Source organism: Cervus elaphus, chromosome 4 (genome assembly GCF_910594005.1).
Source record: "Cervus elaphus chromosome 4, mCerEla1.1, whole genome shotgun sequence".
Lineage (NCBI taxonomy): Eukaryota > Metazoa > Chordata > Mammalia > Artiodactyla > Cervidae > Cervus > Cervus elaphus.
In genome coordinates, this window is record NC_057818.1 from 52,753,392 (window position 1) to 52,780,138 (window position 26,747).

Sequence of the window (26,747 nt, forward strand, 5' to 3'; positions counted from 1 at the left end):
TCATTGAGAAAGACCCTGATGCTGGGAAAGATTGAAGGAAGGAGGAGAAAGGGACGATAGTGGATGAGATGATTGGATGGCATCACTGACTCTATGGTCATGTTTGAGCAAGCTCCAGAAGTTGGTGATGGACAGGGGAGCCTGGAGTGCTGCAGTCCATGGGTTCACCAAGAGTTGGACACGACTGAGTGACTGAACTAAACTATACATTCCTTAACTGAAGAAACCTTTCAACCTTTTATTTGTGACTATCTCATTTAACTCTCCAAACAATTTTACTAGGTAGGTAATGTCATGCCCCTTATTTTACAGAAAATGAATCCCACCTCTTTTAGGTCATCACAGAGCACTAGGTTGAATTCTCTGTGTACCCACAATTCTTGATTATGCTCCCAGAATTCCCCAGGAGATAATGGTCGCACCATGCCCCTCTGCAGAGGCAGTTGGCTACCTACACAAAGCTGTTGGACTACACGTCCCAGAACCCCGATGTCACTGCCTTCCTAGGACAGAAGGTCAGCTACTACCCTTAGAACCTGGATTACATTTCATATGATTCCAGAGTACAGTCAAGCAACTTGATTAAACATGTTCACTTATTGGATAATCAATCTAATTTTTCATGTATTTACTTGCTATAGCAATTGCTTCTTTTAAAAACTTGCCTATTCATATCTTTTGTAGTCATATCCATATTCCTATTGGGGTTTCATTATCTTAAGATTCATGTTAAGGATTTTAATCCATTTTCTAGCATATATGTCAAATAGGTTAATATACGTCAAACAGGTCAATATTTTCAGCCCAGTTGACTGTCTTTTACGTATGCTGCCTTAACATTGGGAAATTAAAATTGCTTCATACAGAATTGATTGTTGTTGACTGGAGCTTTGTGCATCCATAATGAGCAGTTTTTTCTGTGCGCCATTACTATTCCACATGTTTTAAAATTATTAATTTCATTTAACTTCCACAATCCCATGGAGTAAGTACTATATAATTATACCCCAGCGACTGATTCAGAGATTAACTTGCCCAAAGTTATAACACTAGGAAGTGGCTGTGCTGATTGCGAATCAAGGAGAGGCTGGGGGAATACAGAACCCAGAAGTGAAGTGAAATGAAATGAAAGTTTTAATCACTCAGTCGTGTCTTTTTTTTTTTTCCACCCCTGTCAGTCGTGTCTCACTCTTTGCGACCCCACGAACTGTAGCCCACCAGGCTTCTCTGTCCATGGCAAGATTCTCTAGGCAAGAATACTGCAGTGGATTGCCATTCTCTTCTCCAGGGAATGGAACCATGGTCTCCTGCATTGCAGGCAGATTCTTTACCTTTGAGCTACAGGGAAGTCTAAAATTTTGCTAGTGGCCACAAGTATAGTGCGTGCTCAGTCGCTTCAATGATGTCCGACTCTGTGCAACCGCATGAACTGTAGCCTGCCAGGCTCCTCAGTCCATGGAATTTTCCAGGCAAGAACACTGGAGTGGGTTGCCATGCCCTCCTCCAGGGGATCTTCCCGACCCAGGTGTCCAACCCGTGTCTCTCTTGGGTCTCCTGCACTGCAGGCGGGTTCACCGGGGAAGCCCATCCATCAAAAAAGCCATGTATTATACCAGCCCGCTCCCAACCAACTGCTCTGCAAACGCTAGGATTTTCTGCCGAGAAGGAAACGCAAATGCTTCTAACCCTTGTCACCCACCGACCATCGCTTCTCTTCCGGGACCACTGTTGGCCCCTTGCCTAGACTGAGTAAGCGCGGAGCTGTTACTGGGATTCAAGTCACCACTGCATAAAGGGAGTGATGGCCGCAACCTCCCGTGAAACGGAAGTTCTTCCGAGTCACTTCGCAGGTTCCGGAGACTCTCCGAGAGGGCAATACCCGGCACTCCTGAATAGGAAATATTGTTGAGTGCACGAAACTTCTGAACTACAGTTCCCAGAAACCCCAAAGGGGTATGGGAGGTATGGGGCTACAGCCCTGCCTGTCTGGGGTGGAACTGCTTCCGACTACACCTCCCAGAATCCTCTGCATGGTAGTGATTCCGCCTTCCCTCCACTATTTCTTTGGGTTAAACGCAACCTGAGTCTTTTAAGCACGGTTAGCATTTGGCCTTTTTCTTTTTTGTAATTTTTTTTTTTCCAAGAAGAAAACTAGAACGTGGGGATTTAAAGGAAATATAGATTTGGGGGGGGGGGGGGGGGAAGAGAAGCTTCTCACATGTAAAGAAAATGAACACATGTTAGCAGGAAAGCTATGCCTATGACCAGAAGACTTGCTCTGTGCTGCACTGGACATCGACCTTAAGGAACATGGAATCTCCGACTTGGTTTGACTCCATTGTCTCTATATATGCCTGTATTCATCTACTTCTGACTTTGCTGTCTAGCATATACTATTTACTCTAAGGTGCCAAGCATAAGGAGTTCCAAGCACAGGCCATGAAACAAACTGCCTCCTTGTTTCTGATAAATGAGAAGAGCTGCATGGGCAAAGAACTGGAGAAAATACTGTAATAGGGGAAAAGTCTGTTTCCTTGGAATTTTTTAAGTTCAAACTCAAGCTTTCCTTTGACTACTCCTGTATTGTTCTTTTTGATACCGTATATTTGCTATGAATATTTCTTTTCTTCCAGTCTTTTTAAACAAGGTGAGGTCATTATTATTTAGGGCTGGGGGATAGGTAAGTTGATGTGGGAGATGGAATCCATATAACTACAAGTGAAACTACAGGAAGTATGTACTTAGCACTTTCCTCTGGGCAGGAAATAATTTAAAAAGTGAAACTTCTAAAAATAGTACATAAGTATTGAGAATAGTAACATGAAGTACTAAATACATATAGGTTAAATTCAACACTTATCAACATTATGCCATACTGGCTTCATGTATCACTTTAAAATTTTGTTACTAAAGAATTTTAAGGACTTCCCAGGTGGTGCAGTGGTAAAGAATCTGCCTGCCAATGCAGGAAACGCAAGATATGCGGTTCGATCCCAGGGTCAGGAAGATCCCCTGGAGCAGGAAATGGCAACCCATTCCAGTATTCTTGCCTGGGGAATCCCACGGACAGAGGAGCCTGGCGGGCTACAGTCCATGGGTTTACAAAGAGTCAGACATGACTGAGCACACTCATAAAGAATTTTAAAGCAGTCTTTAACACTATCATTTCCTTTCAAATATCATATTGCTTAAAAATAATAATATTTTACAGCTGGTTTACTCCAGTAAGTATCCAACTAGATGAATTTATTGTATTTGATTGCTATCTCACTTGAGGCTCATTTATTCTAAAACTATATTCTACACTCTTTACAGCCACCATCTCTAATGTCCTTGAACTGTTGGAGAAACAAAGATGTCAAATTATGTGTCTGAATTCTGGATTTGTCTATTGGCTTCTCGTACTTTCTCCTCAAAAACTTATAAATGTCCTATAAGTAGAATTTTTATTTAAAGGCTATCTTAGATACAGGTTCTTTTTTTTTTTTCCTTTTGGCAAAAACATGTCATAGAAGGGAATGGAAGTATTTGAACATGAAACATATTCTGTTCAAACAAAGCCAATGCAAAGCCTGGGCAAGTTTCTGAAGAGAAAAACCAAAAGAAATAGCAGCAAATATGTTAAAAACACCTACCTTAAAACAAGGAAACCATTACCACAAATCACATCTCATGATCCTCTGTATTACAGATTCTATCTTTGTGAAAGGAAAGAGAATATTTGGTAATCTCGGTTTTGAAGTTTCACATATATTAAACAGGATAAGATAAAAGCAAAAATTTTTCAGATGAGGAAAACAATTTGGAGAAAACATTTCCTACATTAAACATATCCCCACTTGTGTTAAATCCCTCAAACAAACCTTGCAGCAACACTGAAAAGTGAAATGTACAGCAGTGGTGGAGGATTGGTCCCAGTGCTGCTCTGCATCCTACTCTTGTCTATTATAGATCATACTTGATCTTTTATAACTTGATGTTTTCCCCAAACAATATGTGAAAACTTATAGGTCTAAATCATTTTAATGGTTGACATTATTCCTTTCTGTGGGCTTCCCAGGTGGTACAGTGATAAAGAATGCACCTACCAATGCAGGAGACTCAAGAGGCAGGGTCAATCCCTGGGTCAGGAACATCTCCTAAGAGAAGGGAATGGCAACCCACTTCAGTATTCTTGCCTGGAAAATTCCATGGACAGAGGAGCCAGGTGGGCTATAGTCCATGGGGTTGCAAAGAATTGGACACACCTACACATTATTCTATTATATGAGGATGACATAATTTGCTCAATCTCTTATTCATGGAACTTTAGGTTGTCTGCAATTTTTATTATTGCAAATATTCTTAGAATATGCTCCCTTCTTTAAACCATCTTTTCCAACCCGTGCAATCATGTCTTAAAGACAAATTCTGAGCAGCTGCATTAGTGGTTGAAAGATAATGCTCCTTATACACTTTGATACATATATATAAAATCCTCTTCAGAAATGTTACACTTTTTTTTTTCACTAGCATATGGTAAGGATGCTAACTTCTTTCTATTCCCTTACTGACACTGAGTTTAGCTAATATTTCACTATTGCCCACCTGAATTGGTAAGAAAGTAATACTTCAGGGATGGTTTTATTTGCATTTGAATGGCTGTTTCATATACAAACAATAACTAGTATGAAAATGTAATGTAAAAAAAAAAAAATTAAAGGGACTTCCCTGGTGGTCCAGAGGTTAAGAATTCACTTTGCAATGCGCAGGGGTTTCAATCCCTGGTCAGGGAACTAAGATCCCATGGGCCACAACTAAGACCTGATGCAGACAAATAAATATTATTTTAAAAAGGAAAGAAAACTAGAGATTAAATATGATCAAAATAAACAAACAGATACAAAAATACATCATTATTGAAGATAAAGATACTGTAAAGGTATGTCCTCCTCCAAAATCCAGCTGTAATCCCAAACTGAATCACAGTTTTGGTAGGAACTTGACAAAATGAGCACCTTCTAAAAACCCATTATTAAACAAGATGCTGAGAAAGAGTGGTGTCTGCTTCTAATAATGAACACTTTGGCTTGGCCCTCTATAAGTTATTACTCACTTCTGTAAATGTTAGTTTTACTTAATTTAAAAAAATTGTATTTAAGGTGCAAGATGACAATCTTTTTTGCTACACATTATAGAGTTTCTCTACTGCATGGGATTTCTTATGGTATAGACTGCACTTGTGGTCAACGTTTTACCACATGTACATCACTTGGAACACTTCTATGATGAATGGCTATTCTCACTGAAGAATTCCTACCTAGACCATTTAAATGTCTGCACTGCCACAAATTGGCACAAAGATTCAAAAGTTTTAAACTCTGAATTCTAAAGTTGCTTTCTTGTGTGGATGCTAGTGACTGTGAAGTTTGTTGCTATTAAATATCTCTGTACTGCTCAGGACACCCTAAGAAATGTTGTAACAAATAAACTGCCAAAATCTCAGTCAGTTCAGTTCAGTTGCTCGGTTGCGTGGGACTCTTTGTGACCCCATGGACTGCAGCACACCAGGCCTCCCTGTCCATCACCAACTCCCGGAGTTTACTCAAACTCATGTCCATTGAGTCCGTGATGCCAACCATCTCATCCTCTGTCGACCCCTTCTCCTCACACCTTCAATCTTTCCCAGCATCAGGGTCTTTTCCAGTGAGTCAGTTCTTCGCATCAGGTGGCCAAAGTATTGGAATTTCAGCTTCAACATCAGTCCTTCCAATGAACACCCAGGACTGATCTCCTTTAGGATGGATTGGTTGGATGTCCTTGCAGTCCAAGGGACTCTCAAGAGTCTTCTCCAACACCACAGTTCAAAAGCATCAATTCTTCGGTGCTCAGCTTTCTTTATAGTCCAACTCACTTCCATACATGACTACTAGAAAAACCATAGCTTTCACTAGCAAAGTAATGTCTCTGCTTTTTAATATGCTGTCTAGGTTGGCCATAACTTTTCTTCCAAGGAGTAAGCGTCTTTTAATTTCATGGCTGCAGTCACCATCTGCAGTGATTTTGGAGCCCCCCAAAATAAAGTTGCTCAATGTTTCCATTGCTTCCCCATCTATTTGCCATGAAGTGATGGGACCAGATGCCATGATCTTAGTTTTCTGAATGCTGAACTTTAAGCCAACTTTTTCACTCTCCTCTTTCACTTTCATCAAGAGGCTCTTTAGTTCCTCTTCACTTTCTGCCATAAGGGTGGTGTCATCTGCATATCTGAGGTTATTGATATTTCTCCTGGCAATCTTGATTCCAACTTGTGTTTCATCCAGCCCAGCATTTCTCATGATGTACTCTGCATATAAGTTAAATAAGGAGGGTGACAATATACAGCCTTGACGTACTCCTTTACCAATTTGGAACCAGTCTGTTGGTTGCTTCCTGACCTGAATACATATATCTCAGGAGGCAGGTCAGGTGGTCTGGTATCCCTATCTCTTTAAGAATTTTCCACAGTTTGTTGTGATCCACACAGTCAAAGGCTTTGGCATAGTCAATAAAGCAGTAGATGTTTTTCTGGACTCTCTTGCTTTTTCGATGATCAAACAGATGTGGCAATTTCCTCTGCCTTCTCTAAATCCAGCTTGAACATCTGAAAGTTCACAGTTCACATACTGTTGGAAGTCTGGCTTGGAGAATTTTGAGCATTACTTTGCTGGCGTGTGAAATGAGTGCAATTTTGTGGTAGTTTGAGCATTCTTTGCAATTGCCTTAAAATCTCAGTAGTGTAACACAGTAAATGTTTATTTCGCATTAAAAAAAAATTCCAACACAGACACCCAGTTTCCCCATCATTCCAGTTTGGAAGAAACAGCCTACAAGATCAGCACAAGTAAAGAAAAGCCTAGAGGACATCACAAGATGCTTTTGCAGAGGCCAGTCCAAGAAGTAGCCTAAATCACTTCTGCTCACACTCCACTGGTTAAAACGCAATCACATGGACCCATCCTTAACTGCAAGGCCTGCTGGGAAATGGAGTCCTTACTGTGTGCCAGTAAATAGAACCAGTAGGAATATGAATACATATCAGTGTCTCTGTCACACCCTTAAAATATCACTTCCATAGAGATTCTTGACTGTATGAAGAATCTAATGGATTTGAAAACCTGAGTATGGCCTAATTCTTACCATACTAATAACAGCTTTCATTTCTGAGCACTGTTTTGAATGTTCTTAGCAGAGAATACATTTCTAGAGGAGATTCTAAAAACAAACAAAAACAAAAGCAAAAACACCTACAGGTTTTGGCTGGACTGAAGTTCTTGCTGGCCCCATCCCAGTTAGAATTTCCTTCATGGGCACACCCATTAATGGAAATTTGACCTCTAACTACTGTCATTGCCACAAACAGCCCATTTGTCCAGAATCACTTTCTTGGCCTATGACAGCTGATGGGCATTTCAAGGAAGGTGTTGACAGCCACAGTAGTTTCCTGGAATGCCCTTAAGAAACATGTGCTCTAGTGCTGCATGCTGACATCATGGGTGGCAGCGTCCCTGTCCTTTGCTCCTCCAGCCCTCCCAATGGCTGAGTAAGTGTCTATCATCTGGAACACCTAGAGTGGCTTCTGTTTTCCTCTCTGAACCCAGATTGGCTGCATTTATAATGTTTCTGTCCTCCTGTGCAGTCTTAGCTGAGTAAGAAGGTCCAAGCTATATATTTCCTGAGCCTTGTCATGCTCATGACATGCATAGTCCATCTCATCCCTATGAACTCTCTAATGGGCAAGAAGATATGAGTTACAACTGATGCCCTCCCCACACTCCTTACACTAATAGGGCCTCTCTCCTGTGTGGACTCAGAGATGAACGTGAAGATCTGAGTTCCAACTGAAGCCCTTCCCACACTTGTCACATTTATATGGCTTCTCTTGGGTGTGATCTCTCTGATGTAAGTGAACATAGGAGCTGTAACTGAAGCCCTTACTACACACTCGGCACGTGTAAGGCTTTCTCCTGTGTGAACTCTCTGACGAGTATGCAGAACTGAGCTGCAGGCGAAAGCCTTCCTGCACACATCACACTTGTAGGGTTTCTCCCCAACGTGGACCCTCTAGTGAATGCGCAGGTGTGTGCTTTGGCTAAAGCTCTTACCACACTCATCACACCTGTAAGGCTTCTCCCCCGTGTGCAGCTTCTGGTGAACTTGGAGAACTGAGCTAGAACCAAAGCATTTTCCGCACTCGCTGCATTTGTAGGGTTTCTCCCCTGAGTGGACCTTCTGATGGACAAAAAGGTTGGAGCTCTGATCAAAGTCCTTCCCACACTCGGTGGGTGCCTTTTCCCACTGTGGACCCTCTGACGGATACACAGGAGTGACCCGAATCCGAACCCCTTCCCACACACATCACAGGTGTAGGGCATCTCCCCCGTGTGGACTCGGCGATGGTTGTGAAGACAGGAATTGCAACTGAAGCCTTTGCCACATTCCATGCATTTATAGGGCTTGTCTCCTGGAGGGCCACTGGGATTCCTAGGAAGGTCTGAGTTCTGTCTGCAGCCCTGAGCCCACTCTTGACCTTCACTTGTTTTCTCCCCTGAGAAATGGGTTTTATCATGAACAGTACGTTCTGAACTCTGGCTAAAGTCCATTCCACACAGATGGTGTTTATAAGATTTTCCTCCCGTGTTAGCACTGTGATGAACATGAGCATCATCTGTGAAGCCCATTCCAGAGTTATTACATCTGAAAGCGTGCCACACTGCATGGACCATGTGACTGTGTTTGACTGTTGACTTTATAACCAAATGTCTCCCACAGTTGGTGTATCTACAAAGTTCCTCTCCTTTACATTCTTGGGAATCATCATAATCACGTAAGGTCTGAAAGGAAGCTGTCATCACACCAAGCACATCCATCCAGTTTCTCTTCCATCTGCTTTCTCCAAGGATTATGGGGCTCAGTCATTAGGTTGCCTTTCTTCCAAGATTCTCTGGTAAGGACCTGTGTCAGGCTTTTACAAGCTGTAATGTCTTGATTTTCTAAATAAATGGCATTTATTACATGGTTTTCATTTTCAGAAATCTGAAGAGACACTCCTGTCCACTCTTCACAGAGGGAAATGTCTCCTAAATACTGGGAACAATCTCCTTGCAGATTCATAATAACATAATCATGACTCACGATCAATTCGCTGATCCTTTGGTTCCAAATTTGCCAAAAGTAGAGCATTTCTGGTGAGAGGTGACTCAAGCCTTTTCCCCGAAGGTTCATAAGGTTAGGGTTTTAAATCCTGTCTTCTATGAGAAGAAAGAGAATTTGGCTAAGCAAACAAGTAGATCATCTATCCAAATGCTCTGAGGATATGAAGCTGGGTGGGATGAGAAGTTGCCACTGGATCCTAGTTGTGTATGAAACAATTAGAAACCTAGTCATTCTAATCTGTGAGCTGTCAATCAAAAACCACTGACTGCAGTTGCATCAAAAGAAATACTGGAAACAATTTATAAAGGAAGAAATTCACCTCTCTGCTATTAGAGTAGTCCATAAAAAGATTTTAGTCATTTTGCTAATTTGTTTTTAAGTAATGGATTTGATATCCATGACCTCTAAAGCCTGTAGTTTTTTCAGCAATATTTAAAAATAAATTTATCTAGAATAACTTTGCTTCCAAAATACACAAGCTTTTATAGTTTTTAAGCACATATTCCCTGTGAGACAACTTTAAAACTTAATAAATCTCTGTGTGGGTACTTTTGTAAGAATTAGGTACATCTGTGAGGCTTTAAAGGGAGATGAACTTTTAAACAGTGTATATATTGAACCACACTGAAATGGAAAGCACCCTTTCTATACTTAAAATTTGTTGTTCATTGTGAATTCATTTTCAACATATTCTTGGTTATTGCTGTTTCTGACTGAAGGGGTGAGTATACATTAGAAAGAATCATCATAGCTACTACACCATGTGACTATTTATTTATTATATGATATGAAGTTAGAAGAACAAAAATATGTAAAAAACAAAAAACCCCAAACATAAGAGGAAGGCTCCCATATGATTCATGTAGTATATATAATAATGGAGTTCTGGACATGGTGAGAGATATAAAGGACCACAGAGACCTTCCAGGATCCTGTGGAAGGTTGCAGAAACACACAGAGACCTTCCAGGATCCTGCAGAAGGTTGCAGAAACAAGCAACAAGTCCTCTCTCCTAACCATTCCTTTCCTTTACATCAACTATTAAATGTGATAGAACTATCATGTATATTTGTGTACAACCTGCACAACTGTACACAGCCGGCCTACAGCTGCAGTGGGGATTGAAATGGGGATAATATTGTGAAATATAAGACATCCTTTTTATTTTCCCGAGGTTCTCTGGCTTTGTGAAGAGACAAAATCCATCAAGACCCTGTAGTTGGTCACGGAAAAAAAAAAAAAAAAGACCCTATAGTCCAATTCCCACCTTCTCCCCTTTGAGGTTATTGCAGAATTTCTAACAGCAATGGCTAGGAGAATGGGCAGTGTGGAACTGTTCATAGCCTGGCACCCAGGGAAGCAAGATTGTATGAAACGTTCATAAGAAATAGAGGGTTGATGGTCACAACACCTTGGCACCCAAAAACAGGCTTCACAAAGTGTCACACATCTCACCTGGACACTGCTTCTAGTTCAAGGTAATTTTCTGATTCATTTTATTGAGTGACTTTTGTTCATAAAGTGGTGTCAGAGGAAACAGGAACAGGCTTAAAGCAGTAGTTTTCCAACTGTTTGGACTGTATCCATAGCAAGAAAAGCATTTACACTGTGACCCAGTACCTACACAGAGACACAGACCAGAAACAAAAATACTGTGATCAGTTGAGACTTACCTTACCAAGTGCAATGTACTCTGATAAATCCTTTTGTATTCTAGTCCATGGATTTGTTTTGCTTTTTAAAAACTGCTAGCTATGACATGGTCACTTGATTTCAGGACTCACCAATGGGGTCAGTCCTGCACATTTAGGCCAAGGAGCCCTGTTTACAATCTATGGACACAGCAGTACTTCACGTCACCTGGTTATTACAAGCACACGGCTGAGGGTCAGACTGGGAGGTTCAAATCCTAGATCCTCTGACAAGCTGGGTGATCCTGGGCAAGTTACTCGTCCACTCTGTGCCTCAGTTGTTTGCTCTGTAGAAGGGGGACAGTAAGAGCAACTATCTCATAAATTAAACTGAGGTCATAGATAGCTGTATACAGGGCTCTAAGAAATTGAAGCTAGGATAGATATTGATCAGCAAGAGAGCAAATAAGCGGATACTCATAGTGTACTGACTACCAACCAGATCCTAAATTGGTTCCTTTAATACCAGTTTGTCCAAAACATTGGTTGAAAAAAAAGAAAACGAAAAACAAAAAAACAAAAAAGCCCACATTGGTTTTATTCTAGAGGCAACCAAGGGACCAAGGCCTTGGTAATGTGTGAACTTCCTCAGTCTTGTTCTGGAAAATATGAGGGAATGAGAGCCTAAACGTGTGATGAGATCAGCGTAGGCTTGCCAACTGCATTGGATGCCCGCAGGCACGGGGCACAGGGTGGGGGAGAGCTCCCTCACCCACCCACAACTCACAAGGGACCACCTGCTCACAGTTATCTGCTAAAACTCATTAACTGCAGGTTGTCATTTGCATGTGTATCTCTTAGGAGGTTTCCCTTTGTGCTCCAACAGGAATATTCTATCCTGTTTGAAGCTGATCACTTGAGAAAATGGGACCAGTGGTTTGATGCTTAGTTACAGGGGCTTGTTGTCCTCACCCACAGAGACCAGGTTCCTGAAGTTCTCCAGTATCACGTCTTGGTACAGGTTGATCTGGGCAGAGTCCAAGAGTGCCAGCTCTTCCATGGCCACGTCCTTGAAGGTCAGTTTCCTAAAACATCAAGCACATGCCACATTCATCATCTGCACCACTGACTTCTGGAAGAAGAGCTAACTGGAAGCTGCTGTACCAATCATTAAGTTTTTACCTTTTTGCTCCAAATCCTCTTAGTTCCCTGACCAGGAATTGAACCTGGAGCCACAAGTTTGAAAGCATGGAATTCTAACCCCACCAAGGAATTCTCCAAACCCTTGCTTTTGTTTTTTATTTTTAAATATTTATGTATTTGGCTGCCTTTCAGCATGCTGGTTGCGCCACAGCATGTGGGATCTTAGTTCCCAGACCAGGGATTGAACCCACGTCCCCTGCATTGCAAGGTGGATTCTTAACCACTGGATCACCAGGGAAGTCCCTTACTCTTGATTTCTGTACTTATCTCTCATGGCCCAGGGACAAGCAGCTCATCGACTGGCACTGGTAAGCAAACTGAACTTGGGAGCAGCCCTGAACCAGACAGCCTGACATTTCTGAGCCTGTTTCTTAATTTCTCCAAAGGGAATAATAACACTACCTCTCCCAGCTGTTATAAATAAGGTAAAGTGCCTACCACACAGAAGTCTCTCAAAAATTGCTGACTTCCTTTTGGAAAATAGAGATATCCAGCTCCTCAGAATGGACATGGCATTTAAGAGAAAGAAAGGAAACTTCCGCTTACCTGGAGCTTAATCATACTGTCTTCCTCTTAGAGAGAGCAGGAGCCAGAGAAACCAGAACTGCAAAGAAGAGAGAATCCATGAGACCGGGGGTTTAACAATTGGTTCCTTCTGGGCTGGACAGTTTTCTCACACATTCTTTTTTTTTTTTCCAAGATGTCTTTTCCTCTCGTCTCACTCTCACCAAACCAAATTCCTACCTCCTCAAACCTCCCGCCCACCAATCCCATCCCAGACACCTGTATAACTCCTATCTCTTTCCTCAAGCTTTTGGGTCAAACTGCCACATTTTTTTTTAATATTTATTTTTTTGGTTGTGCTGGGCCTTAGTTGTGGCACACGGGGTCTCCCGTCTTGATTGCAGCATAGTTGTGGCATGTGGGAATCTGGTTCCCTGACAAGGAATCGAACCTGGGCCCCAGGAATTGTACTGGGAGCTTGGAGCCTTAGCTACTGGACCACCAGGGAAATCCTGCCATTAGGTTTTCAACATAATGAATTTGAGGGGGACACAAACATTCAGACTACGGCAGGTACCACTTCTATGACAGCATTATACTGCAGTGGCTTAATTGCCGTCTGCCTCTGTCTCTAAGCTCAGAGAGAGACAGGGACTGCATTCCCTCATGTAACACATATTTATTAAGTGCCTACTGGGTGCCAGGCAGTGATGTGGACACTGAAGATACCACAGTGATCAATGCTATGGAGCAGAAGATTAAAAAAGCAGGGAAGGGGGACTGGGAGTGAAACAGGGTGGTCAGGAAATGTCTCACTGAGGCGATACTTAATGAAGTAAGAGAGTGGGCAATGCAAGTGTGTGTACAGAGCATTCTAGACAGAGTAAATAGCACGTGCAAAGACCGTGAGGTGGCAGCATGCACATGGTTCAAGTGGAGTGAGCGTGGGAATGAGCAAGAGGGAAAGGAATGCAGGTAAAGGGAGCCAAGTGGCAGATGCTGTAAGAGCACTTGAAGGTTTGGGCCGCTGGTCTCATTAGTTAGAAGTAATGGGAGGATTCTGAACGGAGGAGTGACATGACTTAACTTAGGTATTAGCAGGATCATGCTAGCTGGTGTGATGAATGGACTGCCAATTGGGATTGACATATATATACTATTGATGCTATGTATGAAATGGACAACTAGTGAGACCCTACTGTATAGCACAGGGAACTCCACTCAATGCTCTGTGTTGACCTAAATGGGAAGGAAATCCAAAAAAGAGGGGACATATGTACAGCTGATTCAGGGCTTCCCTGGTGGCTCAGACAGTAAAGAATCTGCCGTCTATGCAGGAGACCTGGGTTCCATCCCTCAGTTGGGAAGACCCCCTGGAGGAGGAAATGGCTGCCCACTCCAATACTCTTGCCTGGAGAATTCCATGGACAGAGGAGCCTGGCAGGCTACAGTCCATAGAGTCACAAAGAGCCAGACACAACTGAGTCACACACACACACACACACACACACACACACACAAATAGCTGATTCATTTTGCTGTACAGTAGAAGCTAACAGGACATCGTAAAGTAACTATACTCCAAAAAAATGAACTTTAAACCCCCACAAAAACAGAACAGACATACAAAGAATGGACTACCAATGGTTAGAAGGGGAGCAGGAGACTCATTAGGTGGTTTTCAGGGAATCCCAGTCAGAGATGATGGTGCCTTGGATCAGGGAAGTGGAGGTGGAGGTAGTGAGAAATGGCAGGGACTAAGATTTATACCGATGATCCGGCCAACAGGATCTGTTGATGGTTTGCATGTGGGCAGAGAAAGGAAGACAGGAGAGGAATCTTCAGCCTCAGTTACTGCAAAGACGGAGTTGCCCTTGACAGAGATGAGGATGTCCATAGGAGGGACAGGTTTTGTAGGGAGGATCAGAAGTTCAGTTTGGGCAATAATAGGTTTGAGATGTTGAAAAAGACACCAATATTCACTATTCAGAGATAGAAATATTTACTATTCAGAGATAGAAATATTCAATATTCAGAGATAAAAATGAAAAATTGTCCCATTTACAAGGGACAAAAGATATAAATGACCAATGAATCACCTTCACTAAGAAAGGAAGAAAACTACAGAATTTTATTGAAAGGCCTGAAACTCTGCACCTCGGAGCTCACAGGGACTCCCAGGGCATTGGGGTCTAGTCTGAGGGGGGATTTCCAAGGTCTGGCCCCACAGACTATGTGCAACTAAGAGGAAAATCCAACCTTCCTATGCTTCAGGCATTTCCTAGCTAGTTAAGTGGAAAACTGTTTCCAAAATATTGTATTATGGAAATTTCTAACGTATACAGAGGCAGACATAACAGCAGAGTGAACCCCCATGTACCAGTCACTTGGCTTAAACAATTATTAACTTGTGGTCACTCTTGTTTCAACTACACCTCTACCCATTCCCCACACATTCACATACTATTTTGAAGCAATTCCCTGACATATTATTTTGTCCACACATATTTCAGTAAGTAGTGCTAAAAGATATGAAATCATCTTTAAAATGTTAATATTACACCTCAGTAATTCTCTAATTTTATAAAATGAAGAGTCAAGTGTTCAAATTTGTTGACTGCAGTTTAACAATTTAGAATTTGTCTTATAATCCTCAAAGATAGCACTCTCTGTCTTCATACTGTATTCAGAGACATACTCCTGGCCGGAACATACAGAGAAGGGATGCACAGTTTGAGTTGCCCCCCTATTTCCAGAGGCCAGAACTTTCGCCCGAAAGTCAAGAATGCCCCGCTGGAGTCAAGAGCTGCCACACCCCAAACGCAGAAGCCTTTAGAAACTAAGTTTCCAAGGATATAGGGTGCTGAGCCGGAATCGCCCCTCCGCCGAAACGAGGAATGAACAGACCAAGCTGCCCTTCCTATCAGAGGGGACCCAACTGCTTGGGTCAATTCCTCTCCCCATCAGGGAGGGAAGGTGTGTGTGGGTGTGTGTGTGTCGCTCAGCCCTGTCCGTGTCCGACTCTTTGCTACCCTGTGGTCTGTGGCCCGCCAGGCTCCTCTGTCCTCTCCAGGCAAGAATACTGGAGTGGGTTGCCGTTCCCGTCTCCAGAGGATCTCCCTCACCCGGGAATCGAACTTGGGTCTCCCGCATTGCGCGCAGACTCTATGCTGACTGAGCTACCAGGGAAACCCTTCCCATCAGGGGCGCATGGCCCAAATCAGCATCTCCAAAACCTGAGCCCACGCCCCCTACCCCCGCCTGGGTTCAGAGATGGACGTGCCAAGACTGACACCAACCCTGACCCGGAGTTGCACATCCTATAAACCTGCAGAGGCACCACCTCGCAAACCAGCCCAAGCTCCCCACCCCCGACCCCATTCCAGGGAGGTCGGCAGAAGCCCCTCACCACTCCACCTCGCCAAGGAAGTCCTTTTATCGGTCACTAGTCCCCGCTTCTAACACCTCCCATTCCAGTTCACAAGGTCGGGTTACAGTTTCACAACCCCCATCCCCCATACACAGTGACTCCTCGAAAGGGGGCGCGGTCCGAGCCACACTCACCTCAGCGCCCCACACAAGGTTGCTTACAGCACCCGTCCCGGACCATGGCGCATGCGCGAGGTAGCCTGTGGACTACAACCCCCAGAAGCCCCTGCGTGGCACTAGGGGCCGCGCCAGGTTGCTCTTGGTTCACGGTGCTGCAGGGACCACCTGGACTCTATCCTTATTAAACAGTAATCACAGTAGCGATAAAATAACAGCGAAATGTTAATAACAATTTTTTTGAAAATCTCTCTCTACCCAAGATAAAAAAGAAGAGTGAAGAGTCAATGTCTTACCACCTAAAAATGAACACTTGTTACATTTTAGTGAAAATCTTTAAAGGTACTTATTCTGTAGACATATCCTTTACTTTTTTTGTTTTTGTTTCAATTGTTTATTAACTGACCAGATTACAAAAATAATCCTGGTAGATACCTTAGTTCATCCTTCTAATAAGCCTGTTGATCTGGTCTTCCCTGTTGCCAGCATCTCCACCTTCTACAAAATGGGTGGTCTTTTTCTTCATTCCACCTCGTGGAGAAGACAGTCTAAAGGGCCAGGGGACGTTGTTTGCTTCTTTGAAACGTTTTCCAATGGTATAGGTCTCATGAATCAGATCCTCCATGCAGATGATTCTGTATTTCCCAAGAGATCGAGCAATCAATGCGTTGTCTGTCAGAGCAATTCGCTTCTTGTTGATTTTGCCATAACCACGCTTGTAGATCAGTTCATTTATGGACTTCAGATTTGGGTACCCCCATGCAATGTATGGCTCCACAATTCTCAGCATGTTAATTGAAGCCTTGTGGAGCTTCACAAAGGTGCCATTGAAGATCTGCCAGAGGCGAAGGAGCTGTAGCAGCTTTCGAACCTTCAGGCTCACACCGTTGATACCTCTGATCCTGATGACAAATGCCAATTTGGGTTCCGCGGGTACATAGAAGGTGCCGGGTTTTCGTGCCATCCTAGCCATTCAAATTTCAGCTCTGTACATCTGCCTGTATTCCTTGTGGTAATGCTTAGCTTTTTCATAGATAAGCTTCCTCCTTGCCTTTCGAAGCATCTTTGGGGCAAACTTCTTTCTCGGGCGCTTGATCTTAAGCTCTGCGAAATTCTTTCGCTTTTTCTTAAAGGTTTTTGGCACAGCAGGAACCTTCTTTTTCTTCTCTTCTGCTCCCTCCATGATTCTAGACGGGAAAGAGGCTATCCTTTACTTTTATAAACACACAACTTTTCAATTAAAACTTACTTCCCTTTTTTTCAGGGTTTGTTTCCATTTAAGGAGACTCTGGGAAATCTTCCACAGGGCATCTGACATAACTCTGTACTTTTCCCCTTAGGAGAAGCAGAATGACATATGAACTAGTCAGTAGGTGGTGTCCTTTATCAGGGAATTGTAGGAGTTTGGGGTTCTCTTTAAAGAGATACATTTCAACAAATTATGAAAACATGGAAAGCTTTCACATTCTCTTTGAAATTTCCCTTGTAGGGACTTAATGCTTTTTCTCATTTAAGGTTTCTATTAAACATCTTCATTTTTCAGTGCCTTAAATTTGAATTGGGATTGAATTGGGCCTTAAAATTAAATAGGGATTATATTAGAGCCTATAATTCTGACCTATAAAGAGTAAAAAACAAACAAAACACCCCCAAAATGGATGAGAACCATCTCTGTCAGCTCTAATTCTAGATTAGACAGTTGGTGATTGGCAGGAGCTGAAAGGATAACATTCAATGATAGGTTAACATCGAAACTGGGGCACACAAAGAGAACAGTGAAATAAATGCTTTGGGCCTGTCTCTTGTCATTTGATGTCTTGATGTTTCAGTTTCACTGTCTTTTTAAAAAATCTAGTAAAATCTACCAGAGAGATGAGAGTCACACTTAATTATGGCAGAGCCTAACAGTCTTTTTTTATCAGATGGAGAGGAGGATGGTTTCTATAATATGCCTCAGTAATATTTGTGATAAATAGGTAGATCCTCCATTTCTGAATTAATTTATCCTCTTTAGCCCCTCCTCTCTGACCTCATCTTCCATTACTTCCTCACTTACCCATTCTGATCCAACCATATTGGGCTTTGTGTTATCAGTCAAACCTGATCACTGTTCCTCAGCTGGTATGTTCTTTACCTCAGTGGCCACAAACTTTGCTTCACCTTCTTTATTCTTTGCTCAAATATTACTCTCAGCGAGGTAGTCTATTTAAAAGTGCAACAGTCCCGGGGAACTTCATCACCTGCCTCACCCCACTTTCCCTTTCCCTTCAGGTACTTATCACCTAAAATGCAGGCAAGCACACCTTGTTTTACTGAACTCCAGAGATGCTGCGCTTTTACAAAGTGAACGTTTGTGCAAGCCTGTGGCAAGCAAATGTATCAGCACCATTTTTTCAACAGCATTTGCTCACTTTGTGTCTCTGTGTCACACTTTGGCAATTCTTGCAGTATTTCAAACCTTTTCATTATTGCTGTATTTGTTAGGGTGATCTATGATCAGTGATCTTTTAAAATTTTTTTTCTTTTGTTTGTTAAAAACCTTTTATTGTGATCAGTGATTTCTGATGTTAACTGTTGCAGAAAGAAGACTCACTGAAGACTCAGATGATGGCTAGCATTTTTTAACAAGAGTATTTTATTTCTTATTTTGGCTGTGCTGCGTGGCTTGCAGGATTTTAGTTCCCCAACCAGAGGTTGGGTCCACAGCAGTGAAAGCACCCAATTCTAACCACTGGACCCCCAGGGAATTCCCCAGGAAAAAAGTATTTTTAAATTAAGGTGTGTATATTTTTTTAGATATAATGCTATTGCATACTTAATAGACTACAATATACAGTACTACAGACATAAGTTTTATGTACACTGGGAAACCAAAAAAATTCATGTGACCTGCTTTACTGCAGTATTTGCCTATAGCAGTGGTTTGGAATCAAACCTGCAAGTCTTTGAGATATGTGTGTCACTTAGATTCCTTTTCTTGCAGCCTCAGGTAGCATAAAGGGACTCAGCCCACCTCATGCCTCAGGTCTCCTGAGTCATCCAGGTGGAGACATCAGACTGGAGTTATGGTGCACTATCCTCTGTTGAAGCCAGGCTTGTGGGCTCCCGGGTCCCAGAGGGCCAAAAGGTAGGACAGAAGTACTAAACAGGTCCTCCCAATGATCCAGAACATCTATCTCCTCTTCTACCAGCCAAAAAAAAAGATGCAGCCTCTGAAAGTATCTAAATCACAAATTTCACAGTTCACTTGTATACCTTACATTTGGTACTAGGTACTAAGTGAACAGTAGAAAAAGAAAAAAAATTATAGAGTTTATAACATGGATCCTTGACTACATGGGATTATTCCAGCAGACTAATTTTTTTTAAAACAATAGCTTTACTGTTGTTATAAAATTGATGTATACTTTTTTTAAATAAATCTGTAGAAGTCCATGAAAGTATTACAGATCCTGTATTCCATCTGCTAGAAATAAGCACTTATGATACTGACCTCTCACACATATTTTTCTCTCTTTATAAACACACACACACACACACAATATTAACAAAATGGGGTCATAGTATACTTGTTATTCTACAAGTTTGCCTGTTCTCTAAAGAGTTTGTAGGCAACTTTCGATGTCACTACAGGTGTGCCTGAATGTTTTTAGTGGTTTGTCCTCATATACATATGCCTTAACTTACTACAACTGGAGAATTAACATTTGTGGGGTTTTCCTATGGTTAAAAAAAAAAAAATACTGAGCTTGGCCATATGCACTCATCTTTTCCCACATGTGTAACTATCTCCCAAGTATAAATTATTACACACTTATTGCCACTTTGAAGGTTACACAAATTGAATTTGAGGCACTGACAAATTCTTTCAAAAAATGCTACCTATTTTCATTCTCATCAATAAGTGCGTAAGAGTGCATGTTTCCACAGCTCCATGGACATGGCTTTGGTGAACCTGTTTTACCACTGCTGTTCTGTTCTAACAAGTTAAAAATGCTATTTCTGAATTTTAAAAGTGTACGAATATTTGTCTTATAAGTTAAAAATAACCCAACCCTCTATGAAATGAAATGGGTAAAAATATATTCATGATAAAGGTAAAACAAAATCCTAGACATATATTTAAGAATATTCAGAACCTATCTTTTAAAATCTCTAAAAAATATGACTGAAAGATCATTTAAAATACTTTAGCAAGTGGAGATAAATAGCATTTTCAAAATGGAAAAAAAATCAGCATTTCAAATATGCAGATTCTTTCTAGATTAACCTATAAATTCCATACAATGCCAAAGAAAAGCCCAAGCAGATTTTACTTAAAATGATAAAATATTCCTTCAGTTTACAGAACCTTTCTATGAGAGCAGTTTAACTCTGTGAGATAAGATCCCATCACAGAAGCACATGCAAATGTGCTAGAGACACATTACCCAGGCCTGCCAAGAGAATGTCTCTCCTTGAAGCCATTCCTGGCCTTCTAAAGGTAACTTGCCTCAATGAATGTTAACATTATGTTACTTTTTAAAAAAATTTTTTTATAACTTTTTTAAATCTTTAAAAAAATTTTATATATATATATATTTTATCTGTTACTTTTTATAAAAACTATCTTTTTTTTTTTTTTTTTTTTTTGCTGTGCCACACAGCACATGGGATCTCATTTTCCTGAGCAGGGATGGAAACCTCACCTTGCATTGTAAGTGCAGAGTCTTGATCACTGGACTGCCAGGGAAGTCCCTACAAAAAACCACCTCCTAAAAGGTATGAACATTATTGGTTTGAGTAAGGGGACAATATTTTTCCTACATTTGTCCTGTTTATAGGTATCTTCCCCCTGCCACGAGGACTGTGTATCCATAATCTGCTCCTAGGATACTTTCTCATTACTGTCATCATTTGTAAAACCTCCCTCCTAGGCCAGCTCTGATGAAGGTGACCATTATCACTGAAGTCACTGGCCAGGTCATTGCCTTAAGGAGTATTCAACTGTGCAACAGACTCTTGAAGACTGAAGTTTGTGACTGAAGTGCTTTCCCTATTTACCAAACTTCCAGATTTTCCCTTCCTAGACAGACCAGTGGCTATGAAAACATCAGCCCTTTCTGAGGATCTCCATACACATCACATCTATAATGTTTTTCTCTTGTTTTGGCTCTGAGATGAAGGCAAAGCTCTAACTGGAGACCTTGACTCACATCTACTTGGAAGGCTTCTCGCTTACATGCACCCTCTGATGATTTCACAGACCTGAGCTATAACTGAAGCCTTTCCCACACTCTACACACTTGTAGGGCTTTTTTTTTTTTTTTCTCTCACACATTGGCTGCACTACATTGCATGTGGGATCCTAGCTCCCTGACCAGGGATCAAATCTGCGCCACCTGTGTTGGAAGGGCAGCGTCCTAATCACTGGATTGCAAGGGAAGTCCCCCAAAAGAAATTCTGAATAATATTTTACACACACATTTACTTCTTTATTTTAATAATGCTGTTGTTGATAACAACAACAACGTCGAACACCATTACATCGCTTCTATGTGCCACAGAGGTACACATACTAACTTCTTTAGCCCTCAGAGGAACATGGAGGTAGGAACTATCATGATCTTCATTTTACAGAGAACACCCAGGCACAGAGAAGGTAGGTGGCCGAGTTAAGTTTCTCCAGCATGCCTGAGGAAGCGTTCAGCTGGGACTGCGGCACACAAGCCTGGTCTCAGAGCCCACACTTAGTGGGCATTCTCATCACACTGCCTCTCAGGGTAACTGTGAAGCTGGGTACGTGTGAGCTGAACCTCCGAAGGCATCCATCTGTGGCTATGTGTTCTGTGAGCATATTCAGGAGGAATCAGGCAATACGGATAGGTAGGTCTGGAGACATAAAAACCTCAACATACCCAGGTCACCGCTGGCAAGCCAGCAGACTGTTGTATTTACTGCAGCATTCCATGTGACCTGAAAAACGTGTCCCTGCTGTCTGATACTCTTTATTGGTTTATCTTTTCTCTTTTAAGGTTCAGGTAACACGAATCTGTTTATGGCCATGAATCTGTAGAATATTGGAGGTAAGTGAGAAATCCATCAGAGGATAGAGTCAACCTTCTGGAACAGACTGCCTGCCACTGGCTTGCTTGTCTTACACTGCCTGTCTCTATCAGAGGGAAGGAAGCTCACAGACCGCTTGCTCCCTCTGGGTATGCTGCTCTCTAGAAAGCATGAAGGCAGCATGAAAAGCTAGGGACTGAGTAAGAGAAATGAGGCTGCACAATGATCACCTACCATGGTACCTGCTGTATCCACAGGAAAGATCAAGGTTAGGGAATGGCCTTTGCGTGGCCAGCTAACCCCTTCACTGTCACGCTGGGACTCGAGCCTGGGGAACGGCTACTGTGCTTCCCTGGTTGGTTCAGTGGTAAAGAACCTACCTGTCAACTCAGGAGTGGCAGATTTGATCCCTGGGTTGGGAAGATCCCCTGGAGAAGGAAATAGCAGACGGCAGAGGAGCTTGGCGGGCTACAGTCCATGGGGTCACAAAGAGTGAGACACGACTTAGCGGCTAAACAACAAGTACTTTTCTTAAAGTTACCACTTAGTACTAACATGTTCACACTGTAGAAAATCTGACAATATTCTCAAACAAATCCACAATGTTTCACAGGATGCAAAGGCATTAATGATGTTTTGGTGTAAATTACATATAGAAAAGGGACTTCCCTGGTGGCTCAGATGGTAAAGAATCTGCTTGCAATGCAGGAGACCTGGGTTCGATCCCTAGGTCAGGAAGATGCCCTGGAGGAGGGCATGGCACCCCATTCCAGGATTCTTGCTAGGAAAATTCCATGAACAGAAGAGCCTGGCAGGCTACATTCCACGGGATTGCAAAGAGTTGGGACATGACGGAAGCGACTGAGCACACAGATACATATAAATATTTTATAATATGTAATTTATAAAATATAGTTTATATGTGTAAGATTTACTGATACATTTTATATATATGTAATTTACATATAAAATTTTATATATGCCTATCAATTTTTTCTATTTGTATAACTACAATTCTAACCAATTCTTAAGAATCAGTTATTAAATCAATCTCTAAATCTAATTTTCATTTTACCTTCTTTCCTGTCTCACATCCAATGGTCCCTCAAGCATGATCACCAGGCCAGCAGTATAAGCCTCACATTGGGGTTTATGAGAATTGTAAGCATAAAATCTCAGGCTTTACCCAGTTCTTACCTGCATCAGTGATGCAGCAGCAATGTGAAACTAGGGCTCCTTGATGAATAGCTTAAGACAGAAAGAAAGAAATGGGCTTGTACTATCTCATGGATAACAGATTAAAAAACACTGTGAGAGACATCTGGGTGGTGTTACATATGCCACAGAGACCACTAACCTGGGTGGAATTCCTACCAGCCAAGCAGGAGCACTTTGAGCATTGAGAAACTGTTAGTCGAAGAAAAGCATTCTTCGTCTGTTAGGACTGCTATAGCAAAAGTACCTTAAACTGGCTGTATCAAGGCACCCCACGTCCAAGGAACAGTGCTGCGTGGGCGCAGGAGGGCTGAGAGGAGCTACTCCACGTTCAAGGTCAGGAGGGGCTGCGCTTTGCTGGAGCAGCCGTGAAGAGATACCCCATGTCCAAGAAGAAACCCAAGTAAGACGGTAGGTGTTGTGAGAGGGCATCAGAGGGCAGACACACTGAAACCATAATCACAGACAACTAGCCAATCTGATCACGTGGACCACAGCCTTGTCTAACTCAATGAAATTAAGCCATGCTGTGTGGGGCCACCCAAGACGGACGGGTCATGGTGGAGCAGTCTGACAGAATGTGGTCCTGGAGAAGGGAATGGCAAACCACTTCAGTATTCTTGCCTTGAGAACCCCATGAACAGTATGAAAGACAAAATGATAGGATACTGAAAGAGGAACTTCCCAGGTTGGGAGGTGCCCCATATGCTACTGGAGATAAGTGGAGAAATAATTCCAGAAAGAATGAAGGGATGGAGCCAAAGCTAAAACAACACCCAGTTGTGGATGTGACTAGTGAGAGAAGCAAGGTCTGATGCTGTAAAGAGCAATATTGCATAGGAACCTGGAATCTAAGGTCCATGAATCAAGGCAAATTGGAAGTGGTCAAACAGGTGATGGCAAGAGTGAACGTTGACATTTTAGGAATCAGCAAAACTAAAACGAACTGGAATGGGTGAATTTAACTCAGATGACCATTGTATCTACTACTGTGGGCAGGATTCCCTTAGAAGAAATGGAGTAGCCATCATGGTCAACAAGAGAGTCCAAAATGCAGTACTTGGATGCAATTTCAAAAACGACAGAATGATCTCTGTTCGTTCCCAAGGCAAACCATTCAATATCACAGTAATCCAAGCCTATGCCCCAACCAGTAACGCTGAAGAAGCTGATGTTGAATGGTTCTACAAAGACCTACAAGACCTTTTAGAACTAACACCCCCAAAAGATGTCCTTTTCATTATAGGGGACTGGAATGCCCAAGTAGGAAGTCAGGAAATACCTGGGGTAACAGGCAAATTTGGCCTTGGAGTACAGAATGAAGAAGGGCAAAGGCTAATAGAGTTTTGCTAAGAGAACACACTGGTCATAGCAAACACCCTCTTCCAACAACACAAGAGAACACTCTACACATGGACATCACAAGATGGTCGACACCAAATTCAGATTGATTATATTTTTTTGCAGCCAAAGATGGAGAAGCTCTATACAAGCAGCAAAAACAAGACTGGGAGCTGACTGTGGCTCAGATCATGAACTCCTTATTGGCAAATTCAGACCTAAATTGAAGAAAGTAGGGAAAACCACTAGACCATTCAGGTATGACCTAAATCAAATCCCTTATGATTATACAGTGGAAGTGAGAAATAGATTTAATGGATTAGATCTGACAGAGTGCTTGATGAACTATAGTTGGCGATTCGTGACACTGTACAGGAGACAGGGATCAAGACCATCCCCATGGAAAAGAAATGCAAAAAAGCAAAATGGCTATCTGAGGAGGCCTTACAAATAGCTGTGAAAAGAAGTGAAAAGCAAAGGAGAAAAGGAAAGATATTCCCATTTGAATGCAGAGTTCCAAAGAATAGCAAGGAGAGATAACAAAGCCTTCCTCAGCAATCAATGCAAAGAAATAGAGGAAAACAACAGAATGGGAAAGACTAGAGATCTCTTCAAGAAAATTACAGATACCAAGGGAAAATTTCATGAAAAGATGGGCTTGATAAAGTAAAGAAGTGGTATGGACCTGAAAGAAGCAGAAGATATTAAGAAGAGGTGGTAAGAATACACAGAAGAACTGTAAAAAAAAGATCTTCACGACCCAGATAATCACGATGGTGTGATCACTCACCTAGAGCCAAACATCCTGGAATGTGAAGTCAAGTGGGCCTTAGGAAGCATCACTATAAACAAAGTTAGTGGAGGTGATGGAATTCCAGTTGAGCTATTTCAAATCCTGAAAGATGATGCTGTGAAAGTGCTGCACTCAATATGCCAGCAAATTGGGAAAACTCAGCAGTGGCCACAGGATTGGAAAAGGTCAGTTTTCATTCCAATCCCAAAGAAAGGCAATGCCAAAGAATGCTCAAACTACCACGCAATTGGACTCATCTCACACACTAGTAAAGTAATGCTCAAAATTCTCCAAGCCAGGCTTCAGCAATACATGAACTGTGAACTTCAGATGTTCAAGCTGGTTTTAGAAAAGGCAGAAGAACCAGAAATCAAATTGTCAACATTCACTGGATCATCAAAAAAGCAGGAGAGTTCCAGAAAAACATCTATTTCTGCTTTATTGACTATGCCAAAGCCTTTGACTGTGTGGATCACAACAAACTGTGGAAAATTCTGAAAGAGATGGGAATACCAGACCGCCTGACCTGCCTCTTGAGAAACCTATATGGAGGTCAGGAAGCAACAGTTAGAACTGGACATGGAACAACAGACTGGTTCCAAATAGGAGAAGGAGTACGTCAAGGCTGTATATTGTCACTCTGCTTATTTAACTTATATGCAGAGTACATCATGAGAAATGCTGGGCTGGAAGAAGCATTAGCTGTAATCAAGATTGCAGGGAGAAATATCAATAACCTCAGATATGCAGATGACACCACCCTTATGGCAGAAACTGAAGAGGAACTAAAAGCCTCTTGATGAAAGTGAAAAAGGAGAGTGAAAAAGTTGGCTTAAAGCTCAGCATTCAGAAAACTAAGACCATGGCATCTCGTCCCATCACTTCATGTGAAATAGATGGGGAAACAGTGAAAACAGTGGCTGACTTTATTTTTCTGGGCTCCAAAATAACTGCAGATGGTGATTGCAGCCATGAAATTAAAAGACACTAACTCCTTGGAAGGAAAGTTATGACCAACCTAGACAGCATATTAAAAAGCAGAGACATTACTTTGCCAACAAAGGTCCGTCTAGTCAAGGCTATGGTTTTTCCAGTGGTCATGTTGTGAGAGTTGGACTGTGAAGAAAGCTGAGCGCTGAAAATTGATGCTTTTGAACTGTGGTGTTGGAGAAGACCCTTGAGAGTCCCTTGGACTGCAAGGACATCCAACCAGTCCATCCTAAAGGAGATCAGTCCTGGGTGTTCACTGGAAGGACAGATGTTGAAGTTGAAACTCCAATACTTTGGCCACCTCA

General features: G+C 42.0%; 1 protein-coding gene and 1 pseudogene across 1 annotated transcript; both read right to left on the reverse strand.

The window, feature by feature from the left end:
- Positions 1–1,691: 1,691 nt before the first annotated feature.
- ZNF285 (zinc finger protein 285) lies at positions 1,692–16,129 on the reverse strand. Its single transcript, XM_043900605.1, is given in 7 exon segments — positions 1,692–1,927; positions 7,717–7,983; positions 7,986–8,303; positions 8,306–8,853; positions 8,855–9,269; positions 11,778–11,890; positions 16,104–16,129. Coding segments are annotated over 7 exon segments (1,923 nt in total).
- A 299-nt stretch (positions 16,130–16,428) lies between these two features.
- Positions 16,429–19,121, reverse strand: LOC122692148 (annotated as a pseudogene).
- Between the last annotated feature and the right edge of the window lie 7,626 nt (positions 19,122–26,747).